The sequence below is a fragment of the Euwallacea fornicatus genome, chromosome 1 (genome assembly GCF_040115645.1).
Source record: "Euwallacea fornicatus isolate EFF26 chromosome 1, ASM4011564v1, whole genome shotgun sequence".
In the NCBI taxonomy this organism is placed as follows: domain Eukaryota; kingdom Metazoa; phylum Arthropoda; class Insecta; order Coleoptera; family Curculionidae; genus Euwallacea; species Euwallacea fornicatus.
The window spans coordinates 5,024,592-5,044,126 of NC_089541.1; the positions used below are offsets into that span (position 1 = coordinate 5,024,592).

Below are 19,535 nucleotides of genomic sequence, written 5' to 3' on the forward strand. Positions count from 1 at the left end.
GGATGAAGTCTTGCACGATGAGATTTGTCGTCATGCGTATATCTGGAACAACTCTGTCTTCCTGAAGCTCTAGAAAATGTTTGATTGGACTCATGAAATCCAGGACTCCTGAGGTAGCTCATTCCTTTAGGCATAGTTTGCCTGCTAATCGTAAAAATTTGGTTTGGAGTTGCGTTTTTAGTTGCATTAGCAGTTTGAGGTCTAATGAAGGTGCGGTCCTTTGGAAGATCCCTGAAACAGCTGGTTAAATCTGAAGGAAAGTTTCCGTAGGAAGCATTTGAGTCGAATATTGAGGAGTCTACAGTTAATTCTGGAGTACATGGGCAATTCTCTTCTGTGCTTAAACGGCTACTTTTCATAGAATTCTGAGGTTGTCTTAGATGGCTAACTTTAGCTCCATGAAAGGCTGAACTTTCACCTTGTGAGTACGTCTGATCAGTCATTCCTTTTTGATAGAAATTCCGAGCTGCGTTTCTAGCAAACCTCTTTGCAGGACTGTAAGATCTATGAATTTTTTCCTTTTCACTAGAACTTGGAATTCCACAATTGAAACTTCCGCAATCCGCAAAAGGAATATGGGATGCATTTCTAGCACTAGATAAGTCATGACCCCAATAATCAGGGAGTTGTTGGGTTACTAATTTCTTTCCTTGTCGTCTAACGATTAAATATCCAGATGTCTGAATTAGACTCCTTGGAACTTCGATCACGATGTTTTCGCTTGGATTTCGCGCTAAGCACTTGGGGATTATAATTTTTATACTCATTTTTTTTTTTATTCTAAAAGCGACTGATGAATGACAATAGATGGAGTTTGTCAGATACACTCGTAGATTAAGCTTAAACCAGATGGGAGGGTAACGTGGGTAACGGAATTGATTTTCAAATGTGTCTTGCCTTGACTTAATCTATATCTAAGGTCTAGGTGTACAATCATATTTCAGAAGTCGGTTTAACCGAGCCACAATTGGTACTTGAATCACTTGATACGAATAGCGTTGCTGTCGAAATTAATTATTTTCATTTATTTTTTTTGTTGTGATGAATTTTATTTGTGACATCTATACGACTTAATGTGGAATGCGTGAAATTATCCCATTTAGGGAGAAGATACGCCAGCTAATAAGGCAATTAGAAAAGGCCAAACATATGTTAGAAGACAATAACGTCGGCCTTAACAATGTGTTTAAGATAAGAATGTCTAGTATGAGTATCACGCAAATGGTAACAAATACTGACTTCGTTGAATGGGAAAACAATTACGTATTCAAAGGAGCTGTTTCACAAAGTAAACAAATCTACAAAATTATTTTGGATTTTGAGTTATTTCGAAAACACTGAAATTTTAGAATTTATTTTTTATTTTTTTCTTGCGTTATAATAAGTAGCAGAAAAAAAATTAGAACCATTTGCCCATTTCAATTTTTAAGGTTCAATATCAAAATTTTGGTTTTATTTCGACATTTCGTTTGTTAAGAATTATCCATTATTTCTTTAAATATGGCTCTAGTAAGTTTTTTTGTCGGTTATAAGACAAATTGTTAGATAGTTCATTTAATTAGGAAGACTGGATTAAGGAAGAAAAATTACTCTATATACATATGTATTTACTGAAATAGGTATAATATTAGTCATTCATTGTTGAATTAATATCGAAATTAAGGTAAACAGTGTAATCATGTCAGTATGTGTAAAACTAAGTATTCACACAAAACAAAACTATTGAAAGAAAAAAACTAGGAAAAAAAATACTGTAATTAAAAAAATAATCATATTTCAAATCTTCCTACTACAGATCAGTATTAAAAAGCACTTTTGATGGAGTCAGCACATCAGTCGATTCGAAGTCTTCGCCTATCCTTTAATGACAGCAATTGGCCTAAGTTTGATGGCTTTCTTAGATATCCCCGCTGCATGGCACGTATTCACCACATCAGTCACGTTCTTATACGATTCTGGAGCTTCTTCCATCACCAATTTCGGAGAGGCTACTCGGATTGAAATACCCATCTGCATCATTTTCTGCAGAACTTCGGTATATTCGATGTTTCGACGAGATTTGGCTCTACTCAGTGCTCGTCCCTTGATCGAAAATATGCATATTTAGGTTATATTAAAGGGATAATTTTAGAATAACTTTCTTATACTTATGTGTTTTAGAACAGTTTAAAGCCGCTTAATAATTAAAACCGACTTATGATTATGAAAACCCCCTAACTATCCTTTATAAATCGATTTCGTGTTAATAGCATAAACAAAGCATTCATTTAATGCAGACATAAAACTAATACAATTCCACCTCTTTCTAGAAAACGTAGGGATTTTATTATTAAATATTTTTAAATACCTGTTTTGAGCCATCTTAGGGGAAATATTCTATCGACTTTATAAACGAGAACCTGCGTGAAGTTGCAAAATTATTGTTACTTACAGCACCGTGACATGTTGATCCGAAAGTTTCCAACATCCCTTGTTCGGTACCGGTGAGAACGTAACTGCAAGTGCCCATAGTACCACCGATTAATACAGGTTGCCCTGTTAACTGATAATCGACAGGAATTAATGGATGGTGAGGAGGAAAGGCTCTCGTGGATCCCTAAAGAATGAAGAAATGAAAGTAAAATACACCCAGAGATTTTAGAAGTTTGCCAAATTCAAAAGATAATCTAAGTTTTAAATTTTAAATACAAACAAAAAAAGTAATTTATATCACCGTTCTTTACAACTTACCTTTCTGTGAACCAAAAGCGTTTTCTGTTTGCCATCAACAATATGTTCTTCCACTTTAGCTATATTATGAGAAACATCATAAATTACATGCATATCTAAATCATCAGGAGCCAAATTAAACTGCTTTGCAAATGCCTGAAACCAAAAATTAATGTATAAAGTTTTAAAAAAATTTAAGTGGATACCTGACGACACAAAAATGTCATAGAGCTCCTGTTGACCCAAGCAAAATTAGCCGCCGCAGCCATGGATTTTAAATAATCTTGTCCCTCCACAGAATTGATTCTGGCACATGCCAACTGCCGATCATTGGTTTCTATGTTGTCCCGTTTCATTGCTTTTTCCATCTGCACTAGCGCGTCGGTGGCTACTTGATGCCCAAAACCTCGACTTCCTTGAAACATAAAGGCCTATAATTAACCTATAAACTACAATAGAAAATTGTACCAGAATGGATCATAACGCATACTTGACCCACATCCTCAATCCCCATTTTGCATGCTGCAAATTTGTCATAAATTTCATCCACCACTTGGATTTCTGCATAATGATTGCCTGCGCCCAAAGTCCCCAACTAACAATGAAGAAAACAAACCTATTCAAAATATAGTCAGGTTTGGGTAAATTCTACCTGAGGTAAACCTCTTTTTTTAGCTCTGGTGCTGACTTTAGATGGGTCAGCATTTAGCATTCTTCCATATTCTTCACAGTGTTCCTTATCTTCAGCCCAAATGTAACCCTCTCTTAAAGACCAATCCATGCCCATTTCCAATGCTTCTTCCAAATCTTTTGCATTCATTGGTATAATACCTAATTTATTTCAATTATTATTATATCATGCCACAAATCATGCACAAAAACAAATAACAAATGAACTTATCAAAACCAAAGAAAAATGTACTGAGACCTACTGCTTCATCATTATATCAAGGTAACATTTTTAAGTTGTCATAATACAGGCTGCACTCTTAACTACAGTTTCCAAGTTGCTACAGATATTAATTTGAAATTAAACTGCTGTCATGGTAACTGACTTTAGCTAAACAAGCAAATCCATGTTTTCTTAGCATACATACATTTATTCATTCTTTTATTGATATCTCGAATGTGAAATGACTCCTTAAGATAAAAATGAGCCTGTGTTGGAGAGAATGAAATCAAAATCAGCAGCAATGTATCAAAGGCCTTTTTGAATATTAAGAGCACCTTGAAATGTTGCTTTATAACAATCACTATATGGAAGATAGCAATATTGGGCACACCTAAATAAGGTATCCTGTATACATAAAAAAATTGTAAGAATGGGTTTTGATTTTTGCTTTGTAAAAAATAAATAAAACCTGAATAAATCCTATCTCCCTTTTTCCATCACCTGCCATGAATTAATTGAAAAATTATGTTGCACCCATACAAATACATTAGTCATTACTTGTACCTTTGGATCCTACACCTACAGGAATGTGATCAAATAAGCTTTGAGCTAGCTGTTCTTTAACAGGTAAAACATCACCCTTAAATAGATTAGTCCTCAGCAACCTTTAAATGTAAATCCACTATTACCTCAAAATGTGCATTATCACCTTTTCTTACCTTACTCCACAATTAATATCGAACCCTACCCCACCAGGACTTACTATAGAATTAGGGTCATTCATGTCAAATGCTGCCATGTTCCCAATTGCAAATCCATACCCTGAATGAATATCTGGCAACCCTACTGACTTGCCAACAATTCCAGGAAGTGCAGCTACATTTGCAATCTTAGACATTAGTTTAATAAGTAATGACAAGACATGATACATTTGTGGGTACTACCTGTTTTACACCAGGAAGGAAGCCTCCAACCATACCAGGTCTACAAGCATTCCGGAGCTCGTCCAGCATAAGTTTTTCCAGGGTCTGATTAACATAAAATATACCCTCGACGTTCATGTTGGGTTGAAAGCCCTTTTTGATACGCCAGCTGTGGTCAGTTATTTTTTCCAAGTACTTAAGTTCTTCATTGTATTGGCGAACAACCATTTTTATTTCTTGTTAATATTCGAGTTTTTCAATGGGGGAAAACCAGAGTATTTTAATAAAAGGGGCTCTGGTTACTAGGAAAATAGAAACTTCAAAACAGAACAGTAAGGTTAGAATTTTAAAATATATAACAAATTTCACCGGCTTGGCGAATGCGCTAGGTGACCAGGTACTAATACCATCTAACAACAAACAATGAAGCTCATAATTATTCTGCAGTGAATTTTTTTCTCTGGTCACATCGGATTTCTTATTTGAATAGGATTTTTACGATCTCCTGCTAGATGGCGCTTAGTCTGACGCATTCACCATTTCATCACAATGCAAACGTATAAATCTCAAAAAAGCGGTTAAGGTTAGATTCCATTGGGGTATTCTTTTTTCCATAATATTTTCGTATTGTATTATGTGGTTTTTAATGTAAATATATTGAAATTAAATAAAATAATGTTAACTACAAACACTCACCGATTACTTACAGAAAACAATGTACAATTATTGAAAAAACGAAACATCTATACAGTTTTGGATTTTCTTAAAACCGAAAATAAAATTTTAGAAAGACATACCTCGCTCACTTACCCAGTAAGTACACTGTTTTTCGTTTACACCTAATAGGGCCTATATTTCAGGAAATAATTGAAGTAAAAAAATATGTAGCCAAATACTTTTCTGCACCACCCATTAATGCACTTACACTTTACCACAAAATATTGTCAAATTCTGCTTTAATTTCGACAGGAATCCCTAAGTAACAATTGTTAACAAACATATCAATTTATTTTCACCTGTGAAATATATTTTTATAGCCTTGATGAATTGATAAATGGAGGGCTCCTAACAGGAACAATTTATGAAATATGTGGTGCTGCAGATTCCAAAAAATTTGACCTGGTTCTCACTATTTTAGTACATGTCCTATGTGCCAGTAATAGTGAAAATGTAGTTTATTTTCTAGACACAAAAAGAGATTTCTCAGCAAAACATATGAGAACAAAACTTTCCCAAATTAAAACTGAGGTAAATTTTCATCCTTTTTAACCCCATCCCCCCAAACATACAATTTTTATATACTATTTTAGGAACAAACATTACATTTGCTCAAAAGAATTTTAATAAGACATATAGCAGACAAATATGAACTAATAAGTGCAATGTTTGTAATAAAACAAGAGTTAGAACAAGGTTTGTCTCTAAGGGTAATAGTAATCCATTCCCTGTCAGTGCTTTTTGCAAGTTCCATGGATCCTGATGAAAATAATAACATTCTCAACCATTTAGCAAATATATTACGATACATTGCCTTAGAACACAATGTTGCCATTATAATAACTAACCTTGTAACAACTTGGACGCAAGGGGGATTTCATGGAAGTTCACACACTGTTGAAAAGATTGCTTGTGGCAAATATTGGAGCAGTGTACCAAATGTTTGCATTAAAATTAGTGAATTAAGTGAAAATTTGTCTAAATTGACTTTAATTAAGTTTAATAATGTTGTGGAGAAAGAAACATGCACAATTTCCAACAGTTTATTCCAATAAATTATATTATATTTTGTAATAATGGCATATCAATACAGAGCTTATAAACTTACAACAAACAACTAGGTAGAGTACCATCTCTTTTGGCTTTCTCAAAGTTTCTATAAAACTCACTGAAATCAACATGAGCAGATATTCTTTGATCAGGCCCTATTTCATCTTCTAATCCAGGTTTGGCATCAGAACTGCTTGTTGTATTAGTTCTACTTACAGTGCTATTGGTATTTACATTTGTGAGAGTATTTTGTAAGGAATAATTATTATCATTTATCTCATTTGACACTACAGCTGGATTAAATTGTACTGTAGGTTTTGTGGGAGATTTTATCCCATTTGGCATTGGAAAATTGAAATTCCTCAAAACCAATGTAATGTCCTCTCTTTTTGGAGGGCAAGAAAAATTTATTGAATTAGACATAAACCAGTCATGATGTAAACGCACCACTTTATCCACCACTGCTTGTGCAACCCCAGTTAATGTGGCTTGCTCTCGAAACTACAAATATTTTGTTATCATGAATAAATAAATTGATCATTTCTTACCTGTTCAACAACACACTGAGCAATATATTTATTAACTTGATCAGGACCAATTGCTTCTTCAACACATTTATAAAGTCCTGCAGTCATAAGCAGTAAAAACCTACAGGATTCATCTAAAATAATACCGCCATGAATATCAGGTTCTGCTATTACAGGCTCCTGTGATGCACTTGCAAGATCATCGAACTCTTTGTAGCCACCTTTAACTGCATAATTGCCTAAGCAGCGAGTATTTTCCTGGTTACCCAGGCGTGAACCTAAAGAGAAATCTAAGTGGTTTTCATACAAAAGCAATCACTTACTATGTCTCAATAACTTAGAATTTATTCCAATTTGTGATAATCTTAAAAGCTCATCCTCATTTTTTAAGTCATGATCAATGCTTAACTGCACCACTTTTAGAACTGAGTTTGCATCAGTTTGGCACAACAACACTCTGCAATTTCCAACATTGCCTACATACAACTTGTTTTTGTAAATCAAAGACACTGCAGCTGCAGATCCTGATGCAAGTTGACAGTTCAAGCTTTTGATTTTTTCCATTAAAGCAGGAGATTTTTTATAAGCCTCATAACTATTCATTCCATCAGAAATTTCATAATCATCCCACAAACTGGTTCTCTCAGCTAGTGTGTCTCCAAGAGTTTCCATGTAGCCAGCCTCAACAGTTGAGAAGGCTTGCCTCATTAGCTCACGCACTTCCTCATCTGACTGTTTCTCATTAATTTGAGAGAAATAAACTTCAACAATCATTCTTTGTGAGCAAAAATCAGCAGCTCTTTTGCCTTCATGTCCATCAAATACTGCATACCAATAGAAATCGTTACTGAACCGAAAATGGGAACTGCAGTCTTCATAGGGGTGTTCCTCTTGAGGTTGGCTATCTTCTCGATAGATTTGATTGGTGGAGAAACCGATTCCAGTGTTTTTGCAGACCGGTAAGTCATCGGTCCAACTTTCAGAGTTTTTGTAACTGTTTTCTTGCACTTTTAAGGAGCTCATTGTGATTAAAGGCCTCTTATTTTTAGAATAAACAATTGACAAGAGCGCTATCTAATATCACAAATGTGAGATCAAAATAAGGGGAGTAGGAAATAAATTATTTTTATTCATTTCAGTAATATTATAAAAAATCTGATTCAATTGGAAGAAAGTAGTTTTCTTGAGTTTCTTTTGCTTTCCGCACCCTTTTTGAGTAAAAATAAATAAACATTTTACAGTACAGGAATAAAAGGACTTATAGGTTAGAATAAAGCTCATAGTTGTATAGCGATATCGACAAATAATAGCTATATCGATATTTGTAGCAAAAAGTTGGGATATTATTATTTAAATAATCCAAAAACAGTAAAAAAGTTAAAGAAAACAGGGTTTCCTGAGAATAGTGACTTCGAATATTCTATTTTAATCTTCAAGATTAATTAAATTGCCACCTTTGAATTCAAATCGATGTTACGATTAATATTGTCAATTCTGTACCCTTGTGTATAACAACGTCATATATTCTTTTCTCTTATAATGCTAGTATGAGTTAGGAAGATATAGTTAGACACTTTTAAATGTACATAGAACTCCTTCTCCGCTCTCTTCTATTATTTTGTTTGTTTTTTAGGAAACTTTGAAAGAAGCCAGATATACACTCACATCATTCTTATCAGTGCAATGTGCCTATTAGAAAGTGCTTAAATTAATCTGACATTTAGATGATAAATCTGCGCAGACTGATTGTTTATGTGGTTTGTTTATAATTTTAAAAAATTAGCAAAATAAACTTTAATAATTTTTTTTAATACTCATTAATTATTAACTATGGCTAATGTAACACAAATAAGCTTGGAATCTCTTTTGCGTAAGTTTCAACCAATGTCTTTTCATTTATAACTTATAAATTGCCTTATTCCTCAAGGGACCTACAACATCCTGCAAAAAGTACATTTAATTTTTCTCTTTTTTCCTTAGTAAGAACAACAAATTCTAACAATTCTAATGTGGACGCTGCAGCCTTAAATGCGTTTTTTGCTCTAATAAACAAAGAACGAGATGGTGCCTCTTTAGGGGTTAAAGTAATTGCCACAAGGTTACCTGCAGGTTCTGAAAAAGAAGTTCTGGCCACTTTAAATGTTCTGGACTCGTGCATGTCCAAATGTGGAGTTAATTTTCAAAATGAAGTGGGGAAATTCAGGTAAGTTCATGATATTTTTTAAAATTAATTTTGTAAAAATGCTCAACCCAGTGTTCAGATTAAACTCTTAATGCTTTAGCAAATCTGGATCCTTTGTGTGTTTATTTATTAGACAATACATATTATCATTATTATTAATATTATTGTTATTAGTATTATTATTATTATTATTATTATTATTACTATTATTATTATTAATTATTATTCACTGTATCTGTGAAAAAACAGCAGTTTTTTTACTGAAGTCTTCATATCAAGGATACATTTGTTTGGAAATTGTCATGGTTATATATATTATATTTATACTGAGATTGTACTGAGGGTGTGCTGATCTTCTCAGCTTTTCAAAATTCTGTACTTTAATCTATCATTTCTTGGAAAGGTTCATCTTGTATGTACCTTCATTTTTATTTCTTGATACTTATTAGATTCTTAAATGAGATGATAAAGCTTGTTTCTCCAAAATATTTGGGCTCCAGAACACCACTTTCTGTGAAACAGAGGGTCTTGCAATTATTGTATCTTTGGACATTAGATTATCCCAAGGAAGTTAAGATTAAGGAAGCTTTTGATATGTTAAGAAAACAGGGGGTAATTCGTGAAATACCCAATCCAAACATTCCTGAAGAAGCTTTAGGTGAGGAAGAGAAAGACATTAGATTTCAGTGCTTGATTGTAGCAATAGTTTTGTATTCAAGATTCTTATATTTATTATTTTTTTGTTGCATGAATGTAATAGTTTTCTTTTTTAGAGCATTTTGTATGTTTTGAATATTTAATTATTGAATAATATTTTCAAAAAGTTATATTATTCTCAGGCTATGAATCTAAAAAAAGAATAGGCAATTCAATTTTTCACGATGAGGAGAAATCAAATATTTTAAGAAAATTATTACAAAGTAAAGATCCTGAGGATATTCAAGCAGCTAACTGGCTTATTAAAAGCATGGTGAAAGAGGTACTTTGTCTTATTTTTTAAATCTTTTTTTTATCAAAATAATGAATTATTGTGTAGGATGAGAAACTGGCGGATTTAAAAAGTAAAACTCTCACAGAGTTAGAATCTGTTCAAAACAATATGAAACTCTTAAATGAAATGATAGGGTCATTTAGAGAAGGAGATACCACAAAAAATGAACTGGATTTGATGGGCGAGTTGCAAGACAATTTGGTTAGATTCAAGCCCAATTTAAAGTCTATGGCTAGTTCTGATGAAAGCTGGCCAGTAGATATATTAGGTAACTTACATTTAAAAAAATTTGCTTTAATTAAATTGTATATTGTAGAGTCTTTGTTAAAGACCATGGATGAGGTGTCTGAGTGTTTAAACAAATATAGTGAGATAGTATTAAATTCAAAATTAGATTATTCAAAAAGCAACCTGGCATCTCTTTTGGAACTGGACCAACAGTCTATTAATGTAGGAGCTACTTCATTGATTAATATGCATCAATTTAGAGAGTCAAAGAATAGCACTGATGATTGTTCTTGTAGGTAAGATTATTTTAATATTGATTCTGGTTTCCTTTGTATTGTAAGTTTAATAAATCCATTTTTTACTTATTATTTTCTTTTTCTGGGTAGCTATAATGGTAGTAGTCAGATAAGTCAAGTCAGCAGTACATCCAAATCGTCCGTCGATGTCCTTTGTGATGTATTTTCGGGATTAGGTAGTGATACATCGCAGGATTCTGATATTTTAAAACCAGTGGCGGTGTCTAATAATTCAGGTACTTAAGCAAACTTATAAAAGGCTTTTTGTCATCAATTAATTTATAGAACACAAAACAAAGGACAGGGAAAAAGAAAAAGATAAAAAATTCAAAGCCTTGGAAGATCTTGATGTCCTCAGCGAGCATCTATTAAAGGAGAATTTATCTTTGTCAAATTATCGGTAGGTTTCAATTGTAAATCGCAAATATCTCACTAATCAAGTAACAACGAATTTTAATAGCACCCAAGAGAAAATTCCTATGAATCTCCTGACAAAGGTTAATGAAACAAAAAAGTCCCAAAACAACGGACATATATCCGATTCTTCAAAACTAGATCTTACTTATTTATTGGAAGCCCCCAAGCCGGCAAATTCCGACATGATTCCGAGCAGCTCTAAATCTGATGACAATTTGAGTCAAGTGGATAGTACAGATGATTGTTTAGTTGACTTAACTGAAGAGAAGAATTTCGTGGGGGAAAAATTAATTAATAAATTGCAAGCAATAGAATCTAATAAAAATGACATTAAAAGGGGTAGTTTTTTTTAATAACAACGTTTCAGCTAAGAATTAATAACTAACTACTTTCAGATGGGAATGTGCCAGTTAAGTTAAAAGATATTACAATTAAGTTGGAGGACATCAAACCGAGTTCTCAGAAGTCAATTGTAGCTTTAGATGATAAGAATGGGCTGTCAGTGCTTTTGCATAAGGCAGCAGATGCTCCCCGAGCATCAGTAACTGTTTATGTGGTTACTACAATTAGTAGAAATGAACTGCCCTTAAGCAATTATTTATTGCAGGCTGTTGTCCCAAAGGTAAGTTGTTGTACCCAAAAATTTATAGAATTGTGGCAACGATAAAATTTAGACGGTATGAGAACATTAGTAGTAATTTGAATTTCTTGTATTTAGTACTTAGGCTTCTCAAGACTTTTAGTGCGGATAGCGACCTTTGTTGCAATTCCTGAATTTAAAATGATCTTTTATCACCTCTTCATGATCTCTATACTATGCGCACCTCTGAGTTAACATTTTGCAAACGGAATTGAAGTCAGTCTAATATATTTCGATTATTTGACTTATTTGTTTTCTGTGTTGTGATGTAAAATATTGTGAAATGTGAAAAAAATATAAAGAAAGATTTTTACAGAAATAATTCATTAATAGTGACAATTTAATATCATTTTGTGAATTATGCAAAAATAACTAAAATAAAGATATCAAGATTTACAATTCAGAATCCGGAATACACTCGTGCATACTTTAATAGAAGGACGGCTTTATTTTCATTGAAGATAAAATCCTACTTATAAAAGTTTATCTTTGTTGTGTATTGTGAATTTCATGGCCAAAGCCCCATAAACATATCCAGATTTTACTATAATACTTAGACATTCACTTTCCTTTAGGGCTGTAAACTCAGGCTTCTACCTCCTTCTTCAACAGATCTGCCGGCTTTTAACCCCTTTCTACCGCCAGCAGCCATTACCCAAATAATGCTTCTTGCAAATGAATCTAATCAAGATGATATTTGTTTTAAATTTATAGTTAGCTATGTTATGGACGAAGACACTATTACCGAAATGGGAGACGTTCAGAATCTTCCCTTAGACACTGCTTTGTTAGAATCTTAAATTTACTTCTTTGGTTTTTGTTTACTTTATTGTGAAAAGCAGAGCAACAAAAAGACAGTTTTTGTTTGGTTAACTTGAAGATAAAGATATTTGGTGGCGAACTATTCGGAATTAAATTATTTTCTGTTTCAATAATGTTGCGCATTAAAATCATTTGACTCTGGCGAAATTCGAGGTTAAAATGATCTATTATCCATAAGTCATATATTTAATCAGTGGATCAAATGGCAGGTCAAACAAGCGATTTACAGTAATCGTAATGGGAGCTTTGTAATATTTTTTTCTGCTTGTATTAAATTGTTTAGTACATGAAGCAGTACCGATTATATTAAAGGCTGATGATAGTTTTAGGACATGTAAGCGTGTGTCTGATAATATTGTTGCAAAAATATTGTTATATGAGAGAGAATGAAATTCAGGAGTAAGTTACTCCACAGTTTAACTTCCTCTTAAACTTTGACCTTTTTTGATTATTTATTGTTGCGAATTTTTGTTGACAGGTACAGTATAGGTTGTTTCAGGGTTGTAGTTTTATAAAGTATTTCAGTTATTTTTGAAGTTAGAGTGATTTTTTTAAAATAAAAGTCCGAGATTTACCGTCTACGTTTACGTCTTTTATGGAACAATAGTTAACAGTACCAGAAAAGTCGTCTTTATTTTGGTTTCCTCAATAGAGTGAGTTTTTTAAACTTTGAATTTTGGGGAGCCCTATATATTTTATTTGTTGAACAAAATATCGAAATAGTAAAAATGCATTCTAATAGAGCTATTGCCTCAGATTCCAGTGTCGAAGTTTGTTTTTGCTGTATCATATAGTTTAACCGTATTTGGCCATGATTGCGATTTTTTAATGGGAAACCTTATATTTTATTTGATTCTTTCAATGTTTTCATCATAATTACAGTTAATTGCGACTAAGCCATACTGTGTGGAAAAAACTAAATAAGTCAGTGGATTCTGCGGCAAACGCTATTATAATCTGTATTATATTGTAGGATTAATGAAATATAGAGGTAGTCCTAAAATGCAAATTTCTTAAGTCCCACTGTCCTGTATATTAAAACCGAGATTGTTTTTAACATCAATAATAACTGATAACCCATAAAATTATTTAATTTCGGACAACCTTTATGCGGAGCTTATTTAAGACCGTTTATAAAATTTGTGATATGTCAAGTGAAATATACTATATTTTATTTATCAATTTATTTATTTGTCTACAACTGTGCGGTAAGTAGTATTTTCGACATTGATTCAAATACAATATATCACACGCCGTGCACGCGAAAACATCAACGTTATCTCCAAAAAATCATACTGTACTATGAATTGTAAGAAAAATACTCATAACTGCAAAAAGAGATATAGATAGTAATGGAAAAGTTTCAATGACATATTCTTAGAATTCAATGTAACTTCAAAAACAACCATACTGTACGTAGTGTTTTGTCTTAAACATAAAACATGTATATTAAACGACATTTGTGCATTTCCAACCACTAATTTGATTCTCTCTCTATTAGCAATGATTGCACGACGGATCTATCTTTCACTTATATGTACTGTGATTTTGTTCTAGTAAATACTTAAATGTTTTGTATTGTGTACAGTTGCATTTCCAACTAATTGTTTTGAATGTAACCTTTTAAGCATAATAATATTTTTTTCATAGAATAGAAATTTCGATCCTTCAAAGATTTCATTGCCTTTGAGATGCGACAAAAAGTTCTACTTTATTGGAAAAAGAAGTTATTGTGAATATAAATAAAATAATTATTATAACAGTTTAAGGTTTTTTTGTCCGTGATGACAATTACTCTAAAATAAACAAATAAAGCAACTTAATTCCGGTTTGCACAACTTTTCATTGGTATTTATTTCTCTTCGACAGAAAATGTTTTACAAAAAGCTGTTTAAAATATGATCACGCTGACGATTCCATAATGTGTAATTAATTCAGCCCAACAACAACTTATCAGTTTATAGAAGATTCACAAATATTTGCAGGGGGTCCTTCAATCTTTATTGAGCAATTGTTCCTTCTTGGGAAATTTGGATAAACACGGTAATAAACGTATTATGTAGTGTATTTTCTTAGTTGTTTTTGTGATTTTATAATGGGCATGAAATTCATTACATGATAAGGTTGTTTTGAAGATTTAATAAAAAAGCAACAATTTGAGATGTAGGTAACCAAAAGATACTGAGAATTGCTAAGTGGAACCTTGCAATTCTTTGGACACGTACACGGTGATAAAAGTTGGTTTAAAGATTGTTAGATAATTTCTTTCACTTTTTACAATTACCACAAAATATGCTTTTACCTACCTTTCATTAAAAACCTTCAAACTAATTTTCTACCTGCTCTGGGCCACTTTTCAGAAGCATCTTCGGCTGCATTTTATTTTACGGTGTACATCCGATGTGAAACGTGTTATCTGTTTGCCCAATACTTTTAATCCTCAAATAATAAACTGCTATCACAGCAACGACTGAATATTTAAGTCTGGATTTTATTGCTCTTTGCCATAGAGTGTTGCCAAGCGTAAAACCGCAATCTGTTCTGTGGAACGTAATGGTATTATTATATAGTGTAAACCTAGTCTTTGGGGAGGTGGTCTATTATTTAATTGTGACATTAGTGCAAAAAGTTTAATTGATCTGCATAGTTGGACGATAGTGAATTATGACTGTGAAGAGTTTCAGCATTTTTCAAGACACCGGTACTCAGGTATTAGCGGCAGTCACCGGTAAGTATAGGAAATTAAAGGAGAATTTCTCGGGGGATCGAGGCAACTAAGAAGTTTTACATTATTTTCATAGCTTCTATGGGAGTTATTCTCTTAAACAGCTACATGGTAAAGTTTTCATGGAACGACGAACCAAAGACAAAAACCTCTTTGCAACACACCGATAACTTTTGTGAAAATAATGAATTCAATTTGGTCAATTTGTTAGTTTCTTTCGAAATTATCTTCTAATAAAAAAGTTATTTTGTTTTGATCTATTGGGCTTAAAGGCGGTTTCTTTTTAAGGTACTTTGGTAGCGGCTTCAGATGGCATGTCCTTTGGTTGGACCTCACCTATGGTGCCTTATTTATTAAGCGATGAAACGCATATAGACGCAACTTTAAGACAGGTTGGTAAGGGTTTTTTTGCAACAATAATTTGTATTAAAATTGCATGGATTTGACTTAGTTAGACTTGCATTAAAAATTGTCTTCATGTTTAGGCAGAATGGCTAGAAACAATTTCTCTCTTGGGAGCCTTTTGCGGCCTCCCTTTCACCATTTATTTCGTAGATAAAATTGGAAGGAAGAAATCTTTACTTTTAGCTGCAGTGGTGGTGTTATTGAACTGGATTGCTATAGCTCTAGCTGATAGAGTCGAGTATCTTTTTGTAGCAAGGTAAGATAATGACGTCTGATTGATTCTTATGGAGAACAGAGACGAAAGTTAAATAAATTCACTTGATTGCGCGTTTTGTAAGGTTTATCAATGAGAAATATTTGAAGATTGTTTTGCAAAAATGCAGGAAATTGAAAAAAAATCTATTGTCAACGGAATATTTTCAATAATATGTTAGATGGTACGTCTATTGTGTTTTAACATTACAGAAATTCGCTATACCGTGGGATTGCACGGTTTAAATGATAAATTGTGGAAATTTCTATGAAAAACATATTATAAGGAAAGTTCGAATTTGATATATTATGCTTAATGAAAAGCAAATACATATGTAGTGCCGGCTCGAATTAAATTGATCTTTAATACCCAATTTAAACTTAATAGGTCAAGTTGTATAAATTTTCAATGCATTTGATTTTTTGTTTTATATGTTTATACATATGCCAGCTCTCTCAAATATTACGTGGCAAAGCTATAGAATATATTCCTCACAGAAAACAAGGACCACAATACTCAATTTTATAGGAGTTGAAACTTCATATTGGTTAAATGGTTTTCGTTCAGTTTTTTATACAGATAGTTGCTTGCAATTTTGAATGTGCCTAATTAACCTTCGAGGTATGTACAGCCATGGTAGGAAACTTATGATACAATGATACTTTTTTTAATTACATTGTTTATCTGATCCCAAAGCAGAAAATAACGCAGATTTAATTTTCCTATGATTTCATATTTTTTAAATCTATGCAAAAGGTTATTTATAGGAATACTTTTCAGGTTCTTCTCTGGAATGGCAGGCGATATGTCATTCGTGGCAGCCCCCATGTACATCGCCGAAATAGCCGATTCTAAAATTCGAGGTTTCCTTTCCAGCATAATCTATATCATGATGCTCTTAGGTCTCCTTGTGGTTTATTGTCTAGGACCATTCACCCCTTTCTATGCTATACCAATAACCGGGTCCGTTTTAGCCGGCTTTCAGCTTTTGGTGTTTAGTTTCCAGCCGGAGAGTCCTTATTATTTACTTTACAAAAACAGGTAATAGTTTGTGTTATTTTTCAAACCTGTCTCTTAAGTATGAATTAATTTTAGACCTGAAGAAGCCAAACAATCTCTTCGACGGCTAAGATCTGATAAGGCCGATTTGGACGCGGAATTAAAGGAGATTTCCGAAGGGATTGAGAGGCAGAAAACCGAAAAAGGAAGACCTCAGGATTTGATTCTAGTGCGCAGCAATAGGAAGGCGATTGTTATTATGACAGTTTTAAATATTGGTAATTATTGTTTAAAAAAATGTCTTTCTCTCTCTTCACACACAATAATTTAGGACAACACATGGCCTGTATCAGTGTAATGTACATGAACCTCCACCCTATCCTTAACGCCGCAGGGTCTATCTACTTGGATAACAACATTACAGCTATAGTATTCGCTCTCATCATGCTGGTAGCGGCAATTTTCGCTTCATTCACCATAGATAAATTCGGTCGGAAAATTATTCTAATCGTGTCTAGCCTTTTAAGTGGCTTTTGTCTTTTGGCCCTCTCAATCTATTTCCACTTACAATACCTTGAAGTTGACGTTTCTTCAGTATCCTGGATCCCAATCGCTTCAGTTCTGATCTACGCTGCAGCTTTCAAATATGGAATTGGTCTGGTTCCCATTGTAATCACTGCCGAAATTTTCCCTGCTAAAATGAAAGCTCTCGGCATGACAATAGCGGATGTAATGTTCGTCATAGGTGGACTTTTGTCCATTCAGTTGTATCAAATTTTGCACAAATTGGGAATGTTTGTGCCGTTTTATTTGTTTACGTTAAGCGCCTTTTCGGTGGCTCTATATTCTGCCTTCTGCATTCCTGAGACCAAGGGCAAGAGCTTGGAGCAAATTCAGTTGATGTTGAAAGGTGAAAAGGAAAAGGTCGATGAAGGAAAGGTTAACGGGGCGTATATAACAGACGAATCAAAGGTCTGAGTATTTGAGTTGCTGTAAATCTAAAGGAGAGATTTCAATAGACTTGAGTTTTGTCTCGGATTGAATGGCTTGAAAATTAGAATAAAGAATAGAGGAAAGGAGGAGTTGACGCCCTCACTTGAATAATTTAAACCTAAATAGATGTGATATTACCAGTGTAATGATATTTCCATGTTTTTAATTAAAACATGATAATCTTTGAATTTTGTGTTTTTTTTTTTTTAATTTATTATTATCATATATGTATATATATTTTTACTATGACCGTTGCCTAGATCCCTCTGAATCTCCACTATAATACACTATTATTTGAAATTGAGTGGCCTAAGTTCTCAACATTATACCTTTAAAAAATTTTAATTTTAGATTAAATAAACTGATAAATTTTCCGGATTCATTATTTATCTTAGTCGTAAGTAGGCAATTCGCCTACTGTCCGGTGGCCTATGTCCCCAGTATGGTATTTGATGCAGACCTACTTTGGCATACCCTCGACATTTTCAAAAAAATGCAATACATTTTTTTTATGAGAATTTTAGTGTATTTTAACTAATATAAAAATATTTTTCTAAATATACTGCGTAACATAGAAAAAAGAACACCCTATAAAAATGGTTTTATTTAAGTAATTTTTGGTATGCATGTTTTTTACGCTAACACAAATTCTTTATTAAAAAATTGAACAAATTTTAATTGTAAAAAACGTAAAAAAAAATTGTCGGTCCTTCGCGGTCTTATAGATTCTTGTACACATCTGGCACGGATCTAATAAGGTGATTGATGTCCTGTTGGGGGATCTTATTCCAGGCTAACTGAACAGCATGACAGAGCGCCGCTAGGGTTTGTGGGGGATGAAGGAAATTATGTAACCTTCCACCTACAATATCCCATACATGTACACTCGATGAGAGGTTTGGAACGCGAGGTGGCCAAGGTAACAAATTGACTGCATTTTGTTGAAAAAAGTCCATAATAACTCTAGCCACATGTGGTCGTGCATTCCCTTGCTGAAAAATTGGATCAACAAGAGTTTCCAGATAAGGTACGAGATGAGATTCCAGGACTTCTTGGATGTATCGTTGGGCTGTCATACTGCTTATAATGAAAAGTAAAGGTGACCTGTCACCATATAAAATAGCGCCCCAAAAGACTGATGGACATGCCTCTGTATTGTAAACTGAGAATCTTGTCTTTCACTCCGTTTTCTTCTTACTCTTGCCTGATCATCATGCATATCGAAACAGATTCTGGATTCGTTACTAAACACGATATTATTCCATTCCAAATTCTAATGTATCCGTTTTATGCCTTACTGCAGTCGATTTTGACGTTGTTTTGAGGTTTGGTGTAACGCAAGCTGGGGACGGTAGGAAATCAGTCCAAAACTTCTTATCCGGTGATAAATAATTTGAATTCCGATGGGCCTTCTATAGTCAACAAACCATTGATCCACCAGCGTCCTTGACGAGACAAACCTATCTTTCAGGGCCATAATTCGAAGGCGGCAATCTTGATGTTCTGTAGTACCTCGAGATCGTCCAGTACTTCTTCTACTCGTTTAATTTTTTTCGAATCATGCCTGACAACATCTCACTATAGTGTTTACACTATGGTTCAATCTAGTGGCGATTTTCCTAAATGACCGACCTGCTTCTTGTAGACTTATTATTCGACGACTTTCAAACTCGCTCAATTAATGAAAATTTCACTGCATTCTACGTCTAGACATATTTGATTAATCTAAAAGCACTTTCTAAGCACACTATACAACAATAAGTAAT

General features: G+C 33.4%; 5 protein-coding genes and 1 long non-coding RNA gene across 7 annotated transcripts; 3 read left to right on the forward strand and 3 right to left on the reverse strand.

Annotated features, from left to right (window-relative positions):
- Window positions 1-1,737: 1,737 nt before the first annotated feature.
- RtcB (RtcB RNA ligase) lies at window positions 1,738-4,886 on the reverse strand. The gene is made up of 9 exons (XM_066289952.1): window positions 4,546-4,886; window positions 4,321-4,490; window positions 4,166-4,266; window positions 3,362-3,540; window positions 3,178-3,304; window positions 2,916-3,124; window positions 2,731-2,865; window positions 2,432-2,596; window positions 1,738-2,082 (listed from the first exon to the last, which is right to left on the reverse strand). The coding sequence occupies exons 1-9, from the start codon at window positions 4,750-4,752 to the stop codon at window positions 1,855-1,857; spliced, it is 1,521 nt and encodes a 506-aa protein (XP_066146049.1). The 5' UTR covers window positions 4,753-4,886; the 3' UTR covers window positions 1,738-1,854.
- Window positions 4,887-5,086: 200 nt separating this feature from the next.
- Rad51D (Rad51 recombinase D) lies at window positions 5,087-6,318 on the forward strand. The gene is made up of 4 exons (XM_066289987.1): window positions 5,087-5,337; window positions 5,385-5,503; window positions 5,562-5,772; window positions 5,835-6,318. The coding sequence occupies exons 1-4, from the start codon at window positions 5,200-5,202 to the stop codon at window positions 6,294-6,296; spliced, it is 930 nt and encodes a 309-aa protein (XP_066146084.1). The 5' UTR covers window positions 5,087-5,199; the 3' UTR covers window positions 6,297-6,318.
- On the reverse strand, window positions 6,271-8,055 carry LOC136343315 (TGF-beta-activated kinase 1 and MAP3K7-binding protein 1-like). The gene is made up of 3 exons (XM_066289979.1): window positions 7,142-8,055; window positions 6,840-7,096; window positions 6,271-6,792 (listed from the first exon to the last, which is right to left on the reverse strand). The coding sequence occupies exons 1-3, from the start codon at window positions 7,839-7,841 to the stop codon at window positions 6,346-6,348; spliced, it is 1,404 nt and encodes a 467-aa protein (XP_066146076.1). The 5' UTR covers window positions 7,842-8,055; the 3' UTR covers window positions 6,271-6,345.
- Window positions 8,056-8,259: 204 nt separating this feature from the next.
- Window positions 8,260-14,162, forward strand: Gga (ADP-ribosylation factor-binding protein Gga). 2 transcript variants are annotated; one of them, XM_066289928.1, is made up of 11 exons: window positions 8,260-8,688; window positions 8,799-9,021; window positions 9,450-9,658; window positions 9,840-9,979; window positions 10,037-10,259; window positions 10,308-10,515; window positions 10,606-10,751; window positions 10,801-10,915; window positions 10,976-11,271; window positions 11,328-11,554; window positions 12,148-14,162. In XM_066289928.1, exons 1-11 carry the CDS (start codon window positions 8,649-8,651, stop codon window positions 12,370-12,372), a joined length of 2,052 nt encoding a protein of 683 aa, XP_066146025.1. In that variant the 5' UTR covers window positions 8,260-8,648; the 3' UTR covers window positions 12,373-14,162. The 2 variants fall into 2 exon arrangements, with proteins under 2 accessions (XP_066146025.1, XP_066146034.1); XM_066289937.1 differs by having other exon boundaries at window positions 8,928-9,021.
- LOC136343329 (uncharacterized) lies at window positions 11,895-12,441 on the reverse strand. Its single transcript, XR_010732768.1, has 2 exons — window positions 12,318-12,441; window positions 11,895-12,253 (listed from the first exon to the last, which is right to left on the reverse strand). It is a non-coding gene; the product is annotated as an uncharacterized lncRNA (long non-coding RNA).
- A 532-nt stretch (window positions 14,163-14,694) lies between the features above and the next one.
- LOC136343307 (facilitated trehalose transporter Tret1-like) lies at window positions 14,695-17,957 on the forward strand. The gene is made up of 6 exons (XM_066289967.1): window positions 14,695-15,122; window positions 15,408-15,511; window positions 15,605-15,780; window positions 16,558-16,818; window positions 16,873-17,054; window positions 17,108-17,957. Exons 1-6 carry the CDS (start codon window positions 15,059-15,061, stop codon window positions 17,752-17,754), a joined length of 1,434 nt encoding a protein of 477 aa, XP_066146064.1. The 5' UTR covers window positions 14,695-15,058; the 3' UTR covers window positions 17,755-17,957.
- Window positions 17,958-19,535: the final 1,578 nt, after the last annotated feature.